This window comes from Colletotrichum siamense (genome assembly GCF_013390195.1).
Source record: "Colletotrichum siamense strain Cg363 chromosome Unknown KSG_Cg363_contig03, whole genome shotgun sequence".
NCBI lineage: Eukaryota > Fungi > Ascomycota > Sordariomycetes > Glomerellales > Glomerellaceae > Colletotrichum > Colletotrichum siamense.
Genome location: NW_023501016.1, coordinates 1,013 through 20,156, shown reverse-complemented (window position 1 = coordinate 20,156; position 19,144 = coordinate 1,013). Strand labels below are relative to the sequence as shown.

Sequence of the window (19,144 nt, the reverse complement as noted above, 5' to 3'; positions counted from 1 at the left end):
TAAAAATATTATAAGAACATTAATTTTTAAAGTAATATTAATTAAGAACTATTATATTTAATACTTAACTTAATATAATTAATAAATTAGAAAAGAGGTATTATAAAGCTAATTAATAACTTAAAAATTACTATTTTTAGAGAGAGAAAGCTATTTAAAATATAAAATTTAAAATTAAATTAAAGAGGATAATTTTTAAACTTATCTAAGTTAAAAATTAACTTTATAAAGAGGTTTTAAATAGTAAACTTCTAAATTACTAATTTAAAGACTTAATTTAAATTAAAAATAAAAAATAATACTAACTATACTAAGTAGCTATCTAATTATTTTTATAGAAATAACTTAAATAGTAGTTATAATATTAATTAACTATATAAAAGTTAAAAAAAGTTAGAAAATATTTTAAAGTTAAAATAGGATAATAATAGTAATATAAAAAAATAAGAATAATATATAGAGATAGAAATAATATAAAATTACTATATAATTAATTAGATTACTATTTTAAAATAAAAATAACTTTACTTAGAATATTAGAAGTATTAGTTAAAAAGGGGGTATAAGATAATAGTTAGCTAAACTTAAACCTAAAACTTAAATCCTAGCTTAAATCCTACTTTTACGTAAAGGATTAGTTATACTACTTTATAGCTAGCCGCGCCTAGCGCTTATAGCTAGATTAATCAAGCCACTTCACGCATTAAGCGTAACCCACTTTTCTATAAGTATCTCTTGCTGACTGCCTTTAGTAACCTATTGTTGGCGGTTGTGAATGCTAGCTCTATGTTCTGTGACAAGGTCACAGTTGAGTTTGACATTGCGCTGGAAATGATCAGAACCTTAAGCAACAGATCGCCGCTGCTGCTGGCTCTATGGGAGCGTCTTCAAGGCCTCCAGAAGCTCAGGGCACAGCTATCCGCCTCTTCAGCCACGGCATCGAGTAGTGGCGGGGCGGGTGAACAAGGAGAGGGCGTCGAAAGTCCATCCGATGCCTTTCTGTTCGGGGATACGGGAGACATCATGTTTTTTGACCAGCTTAATGATTTCTTCGACCTTACACCCGGACCCACAAATTGCGCAGCGAGCAATTGGACCTTTCCGGTTGGCGATTGAGCAAATCCCGGCCCCTTCCGGACCGCAACTAATAGCGGGGTCAAATTGCCCCCGGTCGTTCGTCGGAGTCATACTACTTAGTAATAGCTAAGCGAAACATCAAAGGGACAGCTCAGTGCACTCGACCCCGCGGCTCATCTATTTGTGGAAGTGAAGTTGAAGTGACCACGATCCGTGCCAGTGTCTTCGCTATTGTTTGGTCAACTTTTGGGCCCTGCATCTTTGGGAATTGTCCCTCTGCGACCGCAATTGCCAACATGAGCTCCTCTTTCCCGCTGAAGGGATTGGCGGGGTACACGTCGAGAACAGTGCCCTTCAAAGTCATCTCGGATGGTACAACCATCAACGCCGACGTCGTGTACCCCGAGACGTCGGATGGCTCTCCCGCTGTCGTGCTGCTGCATTATCACGGCGGTTTCCTCGTATGTAACTGCTGTCGCTCGATCTGCATACGTCAACTTTCTCAGCGCGTGGCTCGATCTACGTCGTACAAAGCTAATATGAGAGGTTTCTCAGATCGTCGGGGATCGATATTCGTTCTTGCCATACTGGCTTGTGCATGCATGTGCCTCTCGTGGATGGGTCTTCGTAACTCCTGATTATCGCTTGATGCCCGAATCAACCGCACACGATGCCGTTCAAGACGCCGCGGATGCCTATAAATGGGCCTGGTCGTCACTTCCTGAAATCTTGGGCCGCCCTGTCGGCTCACTCTCACTCGCTGGGTCAAGCGCGGGAGGGTATTTGGCTCTTAGCACAGCCGTCTCAGCCATTAAGAAGCCTAATGCACTGCTGCTGATTTACGGAATGCTCGATCCATCTGGGACTCGATACACGACCGCTGGGAAGAACATCTTTGACCGGCCACTAATCGAGACTGGGCCTATCTTGGAAGCATGGCCCATGAGAAAGACTTCGGGCGAAGACAGGAAGCCGGTCTCAGCTTATCCGATTGGGGACCCTGCTACTGATCCCAAATTTGCCCTTGCATCCGCACTGCACATTGACGCCATATTCCCCGACTACATGGCTGGGGTCCCTGGCCTTGCTCGCCAAATTGCTGCCGAAGGAATTACGGCAGTACCTGAACAGCATCGGCAGCTATTCCCGCTCGACTTTGGTAACTTGAGGAGCCTCCCGCCTATCATGCTACTCCATGGTGCGAACGACTCAGCTGTACCGCTTGAGTGTAGCACAAAGGCCGCAGACAAGCTCGAGGAATCTGGAGTGGGCGTTTTTACAGAGTTCCCAGCTAACGCACAACACGGTTTCGACGCAAGGGCGGGTGACGTCAACATCGAAACTTCAGCTGGGGATGCGGTGATTGCTGTTGAGTCTCTCAGGAAGGCGATTGGCTTCCTCGAACAACATGCAGTCAACTAGCACAGTAAGGCAGTGCAGGGTCTTAACAGGAGCTTCAAGCTGGGACACGCTAGATCAGAATATGGCAATAAGGTTTGAGACACCTGTACAACTTACGTCTTGGAGTTAAATAACCAGCTGTTTCAAAGCCATCTATCTATGGTCCAGAGAATGTCGATGACACACAGATGGCTGAACTAACAAGAACACCGATACAAGAAATTAGTTCTGTGTAGTTTGAAATCCATGCCCTACATGTTTTTATGGACATAATGCTCCTCTGCTTTACCAATTTGTCATTGAGCACAATGAGGTTGGTAATAGTGGTATTGCGTGACCATTTGCACTATTCGTCTATCTTATCGTCTACGAACACGACACAGCAATGAACCTTCTTTCTCTGAAATTCCAACGCTAATGGTAGAGATCTCTTGCACAGGTCCTACCATCTCAATGTCATAACATTTGAACGTTGTCGCAACGAGCTTGAGCATGTTTGTCATGGCCATATTGCGTCCAATACACATGCGATGGCCCATACTGAAGGGGCTCAGGAAACGCCGGAGCTTCTCACCCTCTGGATCGCAAAATCTAGAAGGGTTGAAAACATTGTGGTCCTTGCCCCAGATAACAGGGTTATGATGAACAACGTGGTTTAGGCTGAAAACACCGGTCTGTTCATCCGTTGTAAGTGAGTACATGTGCAATGGGAGAACGAAGAGACCTACGCCTTTGGGAATTACGTGACCCTCAATCTCGAAGCCTTCCTTGGCAGTCACCTCACGCTCCAGTGGCATGGTGAAAACAGCGTTCATACGAAAGTTTTCATCTACACATGCCATAACAAACTGAAGTTTGGCCTCGAGGTCTTTAATGGGTACAATTGCCGACCCAACGTTTTCAACAACTGAATCAATCTCCTCAACCACTTTGGCATGAACAACCGGGTTTTGAAGGATATGAGAAAAGAGAAGAGTTAGAGTTCCAGACGTTGTATGAGAGCCAGCAACACTGAAGAGAAGTCAGACCGGAAGGGAAAGGGATACTTGAACAATTACAACGACTTACATAAACGCGAATGCCTCTGTTTGTATGTCTAGCTCCGTCAGCTCAGAGCCTGTCTCCGGGTCCCGAGCATTGATCAGACTGGTGATAAGATCCTTTCGAGCAGCACCAGGGTCGGCCATGCGGCTCTTGACACACTCGATGGTGAGGTTCTTAAGATTCTGTCGTGCCGCAAGAAGTCGTTGCACCCACGGAATCGGAATCCAGGGAGAGACGGCTTTGACGAATGGCATAAAGTTGGGCATCATGCCCATCAAGCAAGCAAGAAAGATGTGATCGTTGATGGGAGGCAGTTTCAAAGTATTCTTTTCGATCTGCGAGTCAAATTGATAGCGGAAGGCAAGATCTCCGAGGACGTCGAGAACAAAGAACGCTATCAACTCTTTGAGATCGAAAATCTGGTGTGTTCGGGAGTACTCGTCGAGGTTTTTGCGGAATTTAAGCATGTGGCTGTCAATGTGCAGCTCCATTTCTTTGATCGACTGCAGCGAGAATGAGTGCGCCATCTGCCGTCGCCGCATCGAGTGAACCTTGGACAGTGAGTATACGGCCTTTAATACTTGTGGTACTTTGCTGACTTCACCTCTTCATTTCGAGTTCCAAACAAATTGGGATTGAAAGAAGTGAAGCCGTCATAAAAAGCAGTCTTGGCCAAAGATCGACCGGCCTTGTAGATCCTGGGTACAGCAGTCCCCTGTCTGAAAGAGAGCATGTTGGGACCAATCCGGACAACATCACCGTACTTCTCGTGTAATTCGACGAGAGCATCGGGTAGATGCAGACCCCATAGCTCCCGGAGTCTCCACAAGTTGGTAAGTGACGCGAGAGGTGGACCTGGAAATCTTGCCAAAGGATGAACGTTACGGCAATAGAATGTATAGAGACCAACGAGAACAACAAGAAAGACTGTAGTCGACGCAAAAGGGTGCGAAGTCGCAATCAGGAACAGCTGGTTGACGTCCATGTTAGCTTCGATTTCTGTACTTTCGGATCATAAGGAATCCAGTCACTAGGTAGATTTACACATACCTTTGGAAGGATAACGAGGCTTAATATACGTCTGGCTCAATTGCCTCAGCAGCATAGATACCCGCAAGTCCTTTCACATTCAAGCGTGGGCTGTCGAAATTCCGGAAATACGTGCTTCATGGGCACAGTAAATTCCGTTTGGGCCAATAGGGTTGCATGACCACCGAGCCGCAACGGAATTTCAAAGTGTGCACTAACAAAAGTTAGGCATCGATTCCGTGTCAGCCAATCAAGTGGCTCTTCCTTCAACGGCGATGACGGAACACTAACGCGCTCGATGGGTGGATCATGGTTCTGTGGACGCTATTTTGGTCGCTTTGAAGTCTAGAGCCCACCCTAACATACCAAAGACGACTGACAATAGAAGAGTGTGTCGCAAATACTTCAAATAATATGCGCAATGGCTGATACGCTGTGAAGGACCAAGTAAGACTTGTTGTTATTAATATATCTATCTGAAATGGCGACGTCTCTGCTGCCGCACACGCCAGACTATGGTCACGCAGGAACAAGCCAAAATGCATCGTCCCGGTCTCTGCATCATCTTGCTGGCCAGGAGATCGGAGATGCGAAAGCGTGGACGTCTGGTCATGATCTCATCCAGAAGCAGCACGAGTTAAACACAACAGGAACTAATAAAAATGAAGAACCAACAAGCAACCGCGTCGTCCGTGTTCTTCATGGCGGTTCACTCCGATGCATAAGCGTGATTGCATACCATAGTTGCTGACCTTGACGTAGCTGCCTTTCCTATACAAGAAAGGAGCTCACAGGTGACTGAGATGACTACCTAGTAGACTTGTGATAAGATGGTTGCTATGATTTCTATTGCGACGTACTCAAAAGATTGATTGAAATAGTCGATTAAGGACCACTGAATTTGGTTCCATCTATAATGTCTCTTTCTAAGTCCCCATTCTATAATGCAAAATACAACTCAATCCTACATATACATCTCTCCCTCAGCATCTCCGCAAGTACAATCAAGTCAATTTTAACCCCCTAACTTACTAAATTAGCTACTTTTTTTAGTGTTTTTAATTAATTAGACTAATTGCAATTAAAATAAATTAATCGCTATATAAAAATATATTATAGCTATATAAAAAAATTCATAATAATCCTAATAACTTAAAGTTATTACTAAGTAGTATAACCCCCCTCTTCAGCTAGTTCTTCACTAGTTAGAGACTTTCTATAATACTAAGGCTTATTATAAACCTCTATAAAATAAAAATTAACTTAGCCTAGCTAAAAGCCTTCTTATAGTTAGTAGATATCACTAGTATAGTAAAGATATTAATAATAAGCTAATAAAGCACTAAGAATATCTCTAACTACTATAGCTACTACATAATAAGGTTATTAATAGCCTCTAGGGGCCTCTAGAGGAAAACATTAAGCTTATTAACCTAGGGTAGTATTTAGTAGCACTAGCTATTAACCTATTACTAGAAGTAAACGTTATTATTACTCTAAGTCCTAGGATTAATAGGATACTATATTAGTATTACTTCTAGCCTAGCTAGCATATCCTCTAGCTATTCTTTATAATACTACTTATTAAAGTAGTCTATAAAGCTACTTAGAATATTATTAACCTACTCTTTCTAATAATCTTCTTACTAAATATTATATAAGTATAATATACTAAATAATAAATATAGAATAATTACTATAGAAAAGAGTAATAAGTCTCTTATTAACTTATAATACTCTTATAACTTCTACTAAGCTTATTTAATATTACTATAGAAGAAGACCTACTATCTCTTATTAAGTAAATTAAATTATAAAGCTAATTATAAGGCTAGTAATACTTAGTCTTTATAAATATAAATAGAGAAAGCTTATATGCAAAATTAATAGTAATAACCTTAGCCTAAATATAACTATAACTATTATAAGTAATCCTTAAGATTATTATTAATAAATAGAGAGATTATAGCTTTATAATATATCTTTTAGTTTAGTAGATAAAAAAGAAGATATTTAGTACCTATTATAACCTCCTAAAGTTAACTATAACTATTACTAACACCTTATCCTTTATATCTCTTTATCTAATAGTAAAAAAGCTCTAAAATTATACCTATCTCAGCTAATACCTTCTAGTTATCTAAAGAGAGAAAGTCTACTTCTAAGATATATTATTTAATATCTGCATTATTATTACTTAATAATATAAAGCTCTAAATCTCTATCTTCTTCTCTATAGCTCTCTAAATTATAAAATATATATTATTCTATTAGATATTATTATTTAGGATAAGAAAGGCCTCCTAGTATAACTCTAAGAAGATCTAGAAATCCCTAGAGTTTCTATTAATATCTACTAAAACCTTTTAATATTATTTATAGTGTTATAGTAATAACTAAATAAACTTAATAATATTATAAAGCTAGCTAATAAGGCTAATCTTCTACTAAAGCTTAAGATCTTCCTTATATTAGTCTATTAACTAATAGTAATTTAACTTAGCCTTAAGAGTCCCCTTATTAGCGCTAAAGAGGAATACCTAGGCTATAAGATTGAGGATATAGCTATAGCACTATATATACTAAGCTTTTATATCTATCTCTATTATCTCTAAGTTAAGGTTCTAATAGAAAGCTTAGAGATAGCTATTATTAGTTATAATATTATTAGAGACTACTACCTTAATCTAATCCTAAATCTAATACTAATTAATAATATTAATAAAGGTCTCTAAGAGGGTAATACCACTATAATTACTATAATATTAATAGAAAGCTAGAAAGTAGGATTATAAAGCTTTATATTTATTAATAAAATAATAAGTAATAGCTATAAAAGCGTAAATATTTAGAAATAACTATAGATTAAATAATAAATAGATTTTTAAAGCTATTAAATAAAATTCTACTATTAATAGCCCCTCTCTACGCTAGTAGATATTATCTAAATAGTTATAAATAGATATATACCCCTATAGCACCTTATTAGCAATCTCTATATTATAGTACTATAATACTTATTAGAAATAAGTATTCTTAAAGTAAGAGAAAGGGAGATTAGTAGAGATAATAGTAGCTATATAGAGATTATATAGAGTTATTACTTTAGCCTTTAAGATATTTAAATTACTAAGCTAGAGCCTCTTTAGTAATAAAGGGGTTAATATATATACTAATAATAGAGGAGTAGTACTATTAGAGTCTTTATCTAAATAGAGAGAGATCCTATATATATTATAAGCACTTTAATATTATTAGAGTATAATTAGTATAGAGAGAAAGCTAAGATAACTATACTAAAGTAAGTACTCTATAGGGGTAGATATAGCAGTAGCACTAAAGACTTTTAGGCTACCTTTTAAGTTATATTAATTATAACTCCAGAAAAACCCCCTAGTATAGCCCTAAATAACCTTAATAAGGAAGGCGCTATAATCTTAAATCTAACTAAATTAACCCTACTTTTACTTTCATAATAGCTATACTTTAAGTATATACCTCTTATTACCTATAATAATCTATATAAGGTTATTAATTATAAGATTTAGAGGGATAATAATAGCAAAAATATTTATAATCTATAAAGAGATTCAGAAGTATAAGGCGCCTAAGATAGTATATATATTAGTAGTTAATAATAAAGCAGTAGTAGCAGCAGATATCTTTAGTTTAAAAATAATAAAAGTAATAATATATATAAATAATAAAAATAAGATAAGATATTAAATATCTTTTGTAAATAGTATTTAATCCTAATAATACTTATACTATTCGATTTACTACAATCACTTCTATCCCTCTAGAGATTTTAAGAAAGATTAGCTGCTAACTAGTATTATAAGGGTATTCTGAAAAGCCTTATTAGAATATATAGTAATTAAGGGGTTAGTAATAGTAGCATATTTTAGTAGCTAAGTATACCTAAATAAATAAGGCCCTAATTAATCTATAGCCTCCTATTAGCTAGATTATAAGATATTAAGTTAGTTAATTTAATTAGAGGGGGTTAAATTAATTACTTAAAGGATAGAGATAGCCTCACTTTAACTAATTAACTTAAATAGTTTGCTAATTTGATTATACTTATAGAGATACTACTCTCCTTATTATACCTCTCTATAAAAACTCCTTCTTCCTAATATATCTAGGCTAATAGATTATCTAGGGAAGTAAAATAAATATACTTATAGTTAACAGCAGTCTACGTTAATTAATAACATAATTAGTATATAAGGGAAGATAGAAACAAATAGTAGCGTCTATACAGAGACATTAATATTGACGCACTATTCTAAAGCTCCTAAACTTATCCTTAGCCATAACGAAGAACTCTTAGAACGTATATATAGCAAACCTTCACCACTCTTCTTTATCTAATGCAAACTAAGCTAAAATGAAATCAGCTACATATTTAACAGACAAACAACTAAGTTAAGGAATTAAGCCTCACTAGATCTAATAGTTAGGTAGGTTTCATAACAGTCTAGAGGTCCATAAGGATAATAGTGCTGCGTTTAGTATCAACAAGAATAAAGTAGCTATCTTATCCTTTAGGAATAATAGCGAAGATGAAGACGTAAGAAGGAAGCTTATGTAGGTAGGCTTCCTCTAGTATCTTAAAAAGTTCCTCATAAGCATACTTATTAGGTAAGCTTAGGATAACCTCCCTAGCAAAGTCAACCTAAGAGGACTTTTTATAGATATTAAATAGCTCCTAATTATCCTCCTTATCTTAATAGACGTAGAGGATATATCTTATTAGGTCTGCTACTATGTTATTCTTACTGAGGAAGAATAAATTAATAAAGTTAGGCATGATATGCTCCTACTTGCCTAGGGGAGGGTATCTAACTACCTCAAGGGGGAGGTATAGATAGGTCAGGAACTTATAGTAAGATTTCAGCTTAGAAATAAACTCATCCTTAGAGTAGGTTAGTTTCTATAGCTCACCTTCAGCTATATTAATAGATACGCGCGTAATAGATGTTATGCAGATGAAGGAAGGGACTAGCACGTCTTGTGAATATAGGAAGTTCGATTTATACCTTATTATTTATATAGGTAGATTCTTCTTCCCTTTTAACCTTTCCTTTGCAGTTTACCGCCTAGAGGCGTACCTTATTAACTGCTATATAACTCTAATAGGGAAATATATAGAAGGTTATAATAGATTAAACCTACTTAAGCTTACTTCTAGATACCTAAGCGAGAAGAGCTATAGGTGAGGGGCTGTTATTAAGCTGAGGGAGCTTTCATCTTAGTCTATAATAGTGCACAGCTGCTGATTCCCTCACCGATCCGAGCAACATTTGCCAGTCCGCTATCAATAAGATTAATCAGACTTCAGCGCTATCCTCTCCCTGCTGAAGTGTTAATTACGCTAGACTGTTAGTTAAGGGCTTTAAGGCTAATATCTCCACCTAATCTCAGTTAAAACTTAAAGAGTTCCCTATTAGCTTTAGAGTATTTAATATATCTAAGGAATAGTATATATCTAAGTTTTATGTGAGAGCTTGAAATTATAATTAGGTAACAGCTTAATTTAACCTACACTATATATCTCTAGCGCTAACACTATATATCTTTAGCGTAAACACTACGTATATCTAGCGCTAACACAGCTTAGCATTAAGTTCCACTTTATAGGTTGCGTTCTATACTAAAGAATCTATGCTAAAAGAGCTACAGTTTATAACTTATAGGTAAATTATAGGTAAGATATAGTTATTCTATTAATTATCTATCTCAGAAGTTGTGTGGAAAGTTAGAACTCTATTAATAGACCTATTAGTCCTAAAAGTTGAACTGCTCTGCCTAACTAACACTATATTATCCTAATTTTTACCCCTATTAGTATCCTTAGATAATATTCAGCTTGCTAAATTTAGCTTTAGCTCTAACATCTTAACCTCTTAGTATAATCCTCTAGTATTAGTTTTATTTAGTTCTATTAAAGTAACAGCTCATATTAGCTTCAACCTTTCAGTTAGTGCAGATTATAATAAATAGTATATAACCTTTTAAACGTCTAGCTGCAAATCCCACTTCAACTGCTGCGCTGCTAATAAACTTACGCCCCTAATACTAACTATGTGAAGCTTCTGTTTTAAGTAACTAGCAAACTAAGCTGCTAAGCGAGCAATTAGGAGCATGAGAAGATTAGTCTACAGATAAGCAAAAACTACTAATAACTAGAGAAAGCAGCATAATAGAACTAATAAGCTTTAAGTTAACCTTATTGCTAAGGACCTAGCTCTTAACTTCACAGTTATTACTTATAATAGATAAGGTATATTCATATCGCCTCATAAGACATACTCCTAAAGTCTTTTAAAATTTTACTAAGCCTAGGAATATTTAACTTAAAACCCCTAAGCAATATAAGTGTGATAAGTTTCAAGTAGAACGTTAAAATAAAATTTAGCTAGACGTCAGTTAAAACCTAAGCTGCGAATTGCAATATATTAATACGTTCTAATAGTCTAATAGAGGTGAGGTGTAGTCTAGTGAAAAATTATAATAGTAATTTATCTCTATCTCTAAGATTTAGAAACTACTAAGGCTTCTATACGAAGTTATTATTCTTTTATCAGCGCTCTAGTTATTATATTAAATATCCACTATGTATTCTTTTTAGTCTATAGCTCTCTTATAAGCTGACATCTTAATATATTAGTAATAACAGCTTTAAGTAGAAGCTGTTAAAATCCTTACTAAAAATTAAGTAGGTCTGTGTAAATAGGAGGTAGAAGCTGTTATTTTCTAGTAATAAAGAAGCTATTAAGATTTCCTATAGTAAAATATATAAAAGTAGGATATAATTAAAGCTTAAATAAAAGTAATTATAATAATCTAGTTTTTAGTTTAATACTTAGTAAAGTGAGTTTAGAAATTAATAAATAGTATAGTTAATATTTTTATTTTATAGTCCTAAACCTAACATCACGTCCACGATGGCTGACGTCGGAAGCCATTGAACGCCCCACCATGGAATTAGGTGGGTCCGTTGAGACAAGGGCGGAAACCGTTGTTCACAGCAAGGTGGAAGCCGTTGAGATTTTCCGTAGTAAAATAGGTAAAAGTAGCATGCAATTAAAGCCACAATCGGTATAATTATAGGAACCCAGTTCTCAGTGTTTTATTCCGTGATATGAGTCCAGAAATAGGTGAATAGGGTAGTAGATGTTTTTGTGATGTCGTCCGAATCCCCGCATTAACCAGCCAATTATATAACAGGACCATCAGCCAGGCCAGAAAGCCCGACCGAGCGATGGAACGTAGGCAGGGAGGAAAGTAGATCAAGGAGAAAGTATATGGAATTAAGGGGCAGGAAGGTGAGTTTATAAAGAGAGGACAGGAGGAACCAGTCATAAACAGTAGATAGAAGAAAGTAACCAATACATGCCAAAGATGGAGCCATTCGTCCACAACACGCAGTATTCCATTTTGATATGCACATTATGTCAGTACGCCGTATTAGCCAACGAAGCCACGGCGCATTTGCGGAATAACCATCGGTCAATCCCCACCGAGGCCAGGAGCAAGGTCGCCGGATTAGTCGGCGATATTCCCGGCATCATCCGCAGCCAGGCCGATTTGCAGTCGTTTCAATACCCAGACCCCACGGTCGAGCCAGTTGCCCATATCGCACCGCCCCGGGCGGACGGTTTGCGTTGCCACGCATGCCGTTATGTGTGCCGCCGCGTGCGAAACATGCAGGAGCATTGCCGGGCAGAACACCGGTGGGCGAATGATTGGCAGAAGGGGGGCAATGTGCGCAAGAAAGCCACGGCAGTCAGAGATTTGCCGTGGACAACAGGCGTGCCATGCCAGCGTTTTTTTTTAACACGGGCCGCAAGCGGATGGTTCGAGGTCGGGCGGGGGTTAGGGGTGGCCGTTCAAAGCGAGCCATCGGGGCCGGGGACGGACGACACGGCGTGGTTCGTCACGTTGCACGAGAACCAAGAGAAGCGGTTCGAGGCCGACGCGCGCGAGGAGGTCAGTACAGTGGACGAAAAGTTGGAGCCGAACGGGTGGTTGTACCGCGTCGGGTGGACGAGGGATTTGGAAGGGTTGAACAAGACGCAGTTACAGGAGGCCACGCGACCAATTGAGGATGGCGAGGAGACGTTAGAGGCCATATGGGCCGTGTTCAACAGCGTCGCCGACAAGGCATGCGCAACAGCAGCACCGCACAAGGTCGGGCACGACGTGTTGTTCGAGGCGGAGCGGAAGGAGATCGGCCAGAAGCCGGTGCGGCCATTCGACAACCGCATGGAGGACGACACGTGGCAGCGGTACAAGGAGGTTTGGCGTAAGATGGTGAGCATATGGTTCCGCATGGACGAGTGGCCGGAGCGCGAGCGGCCGCCGTATCGGTTCACCATGCGTCAGGGGTCGTTGTGGGATGCGTTCACCAGCCGTGTCGAGGCGGATGTCGGCAGCAGGCAGGCCGCGCAGGCGGAGGAGGTCGAGAGGATGTGTTTGGACGCCATCATCGCCATCATCGAGGACCCGTACAAGCAGAGCCAAAAGGAGAGCGCGATGATCGGCGCGTTGGCGGTGTTGGGCATCCGCGAGGACGGCGGGTGGCACCAGGCGACGGAGTACACGACGAATTATTCAGCCGTGATCAAGGTGGCCAAGATGTTCGTCGTGTACCAGGCGTGGTTGGAGCGGAAGGACGAGGTGGTGGCGTTGACGGCGACCAAAGGGGCCGAGGCGGCGTACGAAGAGGCCAGCAGCGTGTTCCATTTGGTGCGCGACAAGGTGCGGCGGTTCATGACGCGGATGCCCGGGCGGCCGGACGACGAGCCCAGGGCGATGAATTGGATTTACGACGCGCGCACGTACGGGATGCATATCCGGTTTAACACGGTGGCGCCGGGGATGGTGGATTGGAGCGGCGACCGGATATCGTTCCGGCGGGTGCGGGTGCGGGTGTGCGAGTTGGCCGAGATGTTCCACGGGGTAGCGCAGGAGGCGCGGACGTTGTTGGCGCAGTTGGCGGTGGTGGACGGGGATGGGGATAGGGATAATGATCCCGACAGGGACGGGCACGGCGATGGGTACGGAGGCCGATCAGCGTTAGCAGCAGCGTTGCCCGCCATCAGGTGGGACAGCATGCACGACGACCACAGCCAGGACCGGCCGGGGTATTCGTTTTTACACGACGACCGCAACGAGGCGTGGGTGGGCAAGGGGAAGGGGTGGATCGCACGGCGCATCGCAGAGTCGGAGGCACGGCGGCGGGCGTGGTTAGACCCAACGCGAGGGGCGGCGGCGGCGGCAGTGGCAGCAGCAGCAGCAGCAGCAGCAGGACAGGCGGAGGAGGTCACGTCCAACCGCAGCGATAGCCACCACCCATACCGCGAGAGGACGGTGCAGGCATACAGACAGGCGTTGGAATCGTTCCGGGAGCGGTTGTGGATGTTGATGCACATGGTGGCAGGGCAGCCGGCGCGGGCGCCCGAGTTAGCAGGCATCAGACACAGCAACACGGCCAACGGCGGGGTCAGGAACGTGTTCGCACACGACGGCATGATATGTTTCGTCACGTCGTACCACAAGAATTACCGCCAGACGGGGACGGCCAAGGTGATACACCGGTATTTGCCGCGCGAGGTCGGCGAGTTGTTGGTGTGGTATTTATGGTTAGTGTTGCCGTTTTGGCAGCAGGTAGGAGGCATCATCCATCAGACGGACCGGAAGAGCGCATTTTTATGGGCGGACGACGTGGTTGTAAGGGGCAGGGCGGCGGGCGAGGCGAGCCGTGATAACACCAGGGGCGACGAGCGCCGCAATAACACCAAGGACAACGACGCCCGTGACAACACCGAGGACGACGACGCCCGTGACAACACCATCACAGACGAGAGCGCCAACGCCACCCCCGGCCGGGCGCCGTGGACGGACGAACGGTTGTGGACGTCAGACAAGGCAAGGCGGATCATGCAGCAGCACAGCGAGCGGTTGGTCGGCAGCAAGATCAACATCAGCGGGTGGCGGCACATGGCCGTCGCCATCGCCAACCGGTATTTGAACGAGGCGTTCGGACGGGCAGACGACAAAAACAACGACAACGACGACAACGACGACGACATAGGCGTCGAGGACAGCGCATTGGATTTGCAGGCCGGGCACGGCACGCACGTGGCGGGGATGATATACGGGCGGTTGTACCAGGAGGCACCGTTCGGCACGGCGGCGTTGCGGGACAGGTTCCGGGCCGTCAGCCGGCAGTGGCACCGGTTGTTGGGGTTCGGGGCGGAGGACCGGGGCGGCGGGGCACCCACCAAGCGGCGGCGGACGGCGACGACGGCGGCGGACGAGGAGTTCGAAGGGCAGCGGCGGCGGCGGTTCACGCGGTTGCAGTTAGCCAACGCCGGCGGGCAGTTGCGGCAGATGATGGGGGACCCGCGGGCGGCGTTCCGCGGCCAGCAGGAGCGGGTCATCCGGTCGATCATGCGCGGGGACGACCCGATCGTGCAGGTGACGGGCACGGGCGGCGGCAAGAGTTTGTCGTTCATGTTGCCGGCGTATTGCGCACCGGACGGGGTGACGATCGTCGTGACGCCGTTGGTGGCGTTGCGCACCGACATGGACGCGCGGTGTTCGAGGTCGGGGTTGGCGTCGACAACGTGGCGCGGCGGCGGGCGGGCCAACACGGCCGCAGCAACGGTGGTGTTCGTGACGCCCGAGTCGGCCGTCACGCAGGGATTCCGGGATTTCGTCGGGCGGTTGCAGCGGCGGCAGCAGTTGGACCGGGTGGTGTTGGACGAGTGCCACGTCGTGTTGGATGGGTCGAGGGGGTTCCGGCCGGCGTTGCGGGCGTTGGGGCGGACGGTGCAGGAGTTCGGGGCGCAGTTGGTGTGTTTGACGGCGACGTTGCCGCCGGCGGAGGAGCGGGAGTTTTTCGCCGTGACGGGGATCCGGCAGGAGCGGGTGCGGGTGTTCCGCGAGGCGACGACGCGGAGGAATATCGAGTATGGGGTTGTTGTCGTTGCGTTAGGGTCAGGGGGTGGGGGTCGTGGTCGTGGTCGTGGTGCGGCAAGCCACAGGCGCCGGGCAGAGTCAGGGTTAGGGTTAGGGTCAGGTCGGGAGGGTGAGGACGGCGAGTTGAGCGCCGTCGAGGAGCGCGGTTGCCAGGAGGTCAGGGATTGGTTGCGGCAGCAGCCACGCGGCAAGGCGGTGGTGTACAGCAGCACGATCGAGGGCGTCGAGCGGATGGCCGAGGCGTTGGGGTGCGCAGCGTTCCACAGCAGCATCGGCAGCACGGAGGACAAGGCGTCGAGGTTGGAGGCGTGGAGGATGGGCGACGGCGCCGATGGGGGCGTCATCGTGGCGACGAACGCGTTGGGGTTAGGCATCGACGTGCCGGACGTGCGGTTGGTGGTCCACGCGGGCATGCCGCGGCGGTTGCGGGATTTCGTCCAGGAGAGCGGGCGTGCCGGGCGAGACGGCCAGCCAAGCCGGTCGGTTGTTATATGCAGTAGGGCAGCCGTGGAGGAGAAGGAGAAGGAGAAGCAGAAGGAGAAGGAGGCAGGGGAGGCAGAGAAAGATGGGAGGGCAGCCGGAGGGGGATGGGAGGTGTCAACAAGGACATACATCAGGGGAGAGGTATGCCGGCGGATTGTGTTAGACGAGGTCATGGACGGGCGGGTGGACCGTCCAGGGTGCGAGGAGGGCGAAGAGGCATGCGACATATGCCGGCAGAGGGCGTCGGAGGTGATGTGGGTAGACGACGGGGATGGAGATATGGATAGGGACAAGGACGGGGATAGAGAGGGACATGGAGCCAGAGAAGACGAAGAGATCAGGGCCGCGTTCGAGACCAGTCAGCAAGCCAGGCAGTTCCGCCAGTGGCAGGCCAGGGCAGAGCGTTCAGGGTTAGGGGAGGAGGGGGAGACGTTCAAGCAGCAGTTGGCGCGGTGGGCGGGACGGTGCACGTATTGCGGGATACGCCGGAGAGAGAGCGACGGGCACACGTTAGACGATTGCCCAGGCCGCGGGGAGCAGGCGTGGGGGTGGACGGCGCAGTACAGGAGGCAGATGGAAGAGGCCATGTTCGACGGACGGATGATGGAGAATTTCAGCAGTTGTTTCCATTGCGGATTGCCGCAGGGTTGGTGTCGGCGATGGGAGCCGTTGGGCGAGGACGGCGGGCGGTTCACGGAGGTCGAGGGCGGTTCATGCCAGTACCAAGGGTTGATGGTTACGATGTTCGCCGTCGCAACGATCGGTGTGGGGTCGAGGGTGTACGAGGAGACGGTGAGGGCGATGCGCAGAGCGGACGGGTTAGAGGAGTGGGCATCGAGCGAGAAGGAGGTATATAAGTGGTTAGGGCAGATGATCCAATGGGGAGGGGTGCAGTCAAGCAAGTTGTGCCGGTTGACAAGCCAGTTGTGGCAGAAGGCAGTAGAGGGCGTAGCAGAGGGGTGATCAGGCAGGGCAAGGCGGGGCGAGTAGGGGCCGTACATAGGAGTACGACAGTTTAGGGTAGGGAGTAGGGAAGTATAGTAGTAAAGGATAATAGAAAACAGAGCATCAGATGTTTTTTCACACAGAAAGATTTAATAGCACAAGAGAGCAGGAGGTGGAAGATGACAAAGAGTAACAGAGGGGATGAATCATGAGCAAGGAGCAAGAAGGGGGGAATACAAGGAGCAGCAAAAGGTATAGGCAACAGTGGAAGGATGGAAAGAGCAGAGAAAGGGGCCGGAGAGAAGGGAAAAAAAAGAAGTAAAAAGGGGATGTAAGAGCGTGAATATAATACAGATGTAGTGTTAAAGATTTCAGGGCCAGTTTTAGGGTTAGATAGCATAGCAGAACAAAAGGGCAGAACAGTAAGAGGTTCGTTAACAAAGGCGAATTAGTAAGAGTATAGGAGTTATAATAAAGCAGATTCGGGGGCAAGCAGAGGGAAAGAGAATAGTATTAAGATAATAGGAAAGAGTAAAAGATTTGTTATAGAAAGAGAGCAGAGTACACCGAGAAAAATTACAGCCAAAAAGGGGTAGCAAGGTCAGCAAGAGAGGGGGAATTAAAGAATCACATACCAAAGATAGCAGATTTATACAGTAGACAGTAGTTAAAGATAAAGGGAGGTAGAAAGAAAGTAGACAGAGAGAAATAGAAATACAAACAGATAGAAGACCAAGGGGGGAAAAGTAAAAAAACGGATTTCAGTAAAAGAGAGGGAGGGAGATTCATTTAGCAGCCCATAGAGGTAGAGTATAGGGGAGCCAGGGTTAGTACACAGTAAAGGTCAGAGATAGGTTAAAGAGAAGGATTAAGGTCAGAGTAGGAATCAAAGTCAGGAATACAGCAAACAGAAGGGTCAAGAATAGGGCAGAAATAGAAGTCAGCAATAAAGCAAAGTTCAGGAGGGATAGAGTTAAGAAACAGATAATAGAGGGGACATACAATTAGCAAGCAACAAGAAAGGGGGGATCCAAGGAGCAGAGGAAAGTAGAGGCAAGAAGGGTAAAGTATAGAGAGGAGAGAAGGGATAGGGAAGACGGGAGGAATATAAAGAGCAGAGAAAGAGACAAAAGTAAAGAGGGCAAGGAGAGGAGCGAAAAGGGAACATAGGAATATAAGCATAATATAGACAGATACAGAGTTGAAGATAACAGGACCAGTTTTAGATTAGATAGCATAGTAGCATAGTATAACAAAAGGGCCGAGTAGTAAGGTGTTCGTCCGTAGAGGCGAGTTCGTAAGAGTATAGGAGTCGTTATAAAGAAGATTAGAGAGTAAATAGAGAGAGAGAGATAAGGGAGTAAGATAGTAAAAAAAGAGTTATAAGTTATTCACAAAACAAGGGTTATGTACCACGAGAAAGGTTATAAACCAAAAGGTTAGAAGAGTAAGTAAGAGAGGAGAAGTTAATAAGTAACAAACGAAAGATAGCAGATTCATAAGGTAGATAGTTAATATATATAATAGAGTAGGAAAGGGAAGAAAGGAGTTAGAGGGAGAAAGGAAACATACACAGACAGGATAACAAGGAGGAATAATAAGTAAACAGAGTTAGGTAAGAAAGAAGGAGGAAGGTTCATATAGCAACCCACAGATGGAGAGCATAAGCAAGTCAGAGATCGTACAAAGTTAAGGTTAGGGATATGTCAACAGGAAAGGGTTCGAGATAGAGCAGGATTAGAAGTTAGGATAGAGTAAAAGAAAAAGGGGGTGAGGGATAGAGCAGGAATAAGAGTTAGGGATAGAGCAGAAATAAAGGGCAGAATTAGAGCAGAGAAAAGGATAAAGGATAGGTTAAAGGAAAGGGGTTAGAAGTAAAGCAGAAATAAAAGTGAGGGTTAGAATGAAGGAAAAGGTAAGGGACAAGGCGAAAATAGAAAGTTAGAAATAGAGTAAAAATAAAAGTCAAGGATAGGGTAGAGAAAAAGGTAGGGGATAAGTTAAAAGAGTAAGGTTAGGGTTAGAGCAGAAGTAAAGGTAAAGGTTAGAATAAGGAAGAGGGTTAGAGATAGGTTAAAAGAAAAGGGTTAAGGATAGGGTAGAAATAGAAAGTTAGAAACAGAGCAGAAATAAAAGTAAGAGTTAGAGTAGAGAAAAAGTTCAAAATAGA

The 19,144-nt window shown here is 44.1% G+C and overlaps 3 protein-coding genes across 3 annotated transcripts; 2 read left to right on the top strand and 1 right to left on the bottom strand.

Annotated features, from left to right (window-relative positions):
• Positions 1-1,373: 1,373 nt before the first annotated feature.
• Positions 1,374-2,499, top strand: ausA-1 (Non-reducing polyketide synthase ausA; the record flags this gene model as incomplete). The annotated part of the gene is made up of 2 exons (XM_036635815.1): positions 1,374-1,538; positions 1,633-2,499. 2 exons carry the CDS (start codon positions 1,374-1,376, stop codon positions 2,497-2,499), a joined length of 1,032 nt encoding a protein of 343 aa, XP_036497734.1.
• Positions 2,500-2,837: 338 nt separating this feature from the next.
• ACRTS1 (Cytochrome P450 monooxygenase ACRTS1) lies at positions 2,838-4,013 on the bottom strand (the record flags this gene model as incomplete). The annotated part of the gene is made up of 3 exons (XM_036635814.1): positions 2,838-3,152; positions 3,207-3,489; positions 3,547-4,013. 3 exons carry the CDS (start codon positions 4,011-4,013, stop codon positions 2,838-2,840), a joined length of 1,065 nt encoding a protein of 354 aa, XP_036497733.1.
• Positions 4,014-11,961: 7,948 nt separating this feature from the next.
• Positions 11,962-16,972, top strand: CGCS363_v003964 (Bloom syndrome protein-like protein; the record flags this gene model as incomplete). Its single annotated transcript, XM_036635813.1, has 2 exons — positions 11,962-16,889; positions 16,966-16,972. 2 exons carry the CDS (start codon positions 11,962-11,964, stop codon positions 16,970-16,972), a joined length of 4,935 nt encoding a protein of 1,644 aa, XP_036497732.1.
• Between the last annotated feature and the right edge of the window lie 2,172 nt (positions 16,973-19,144).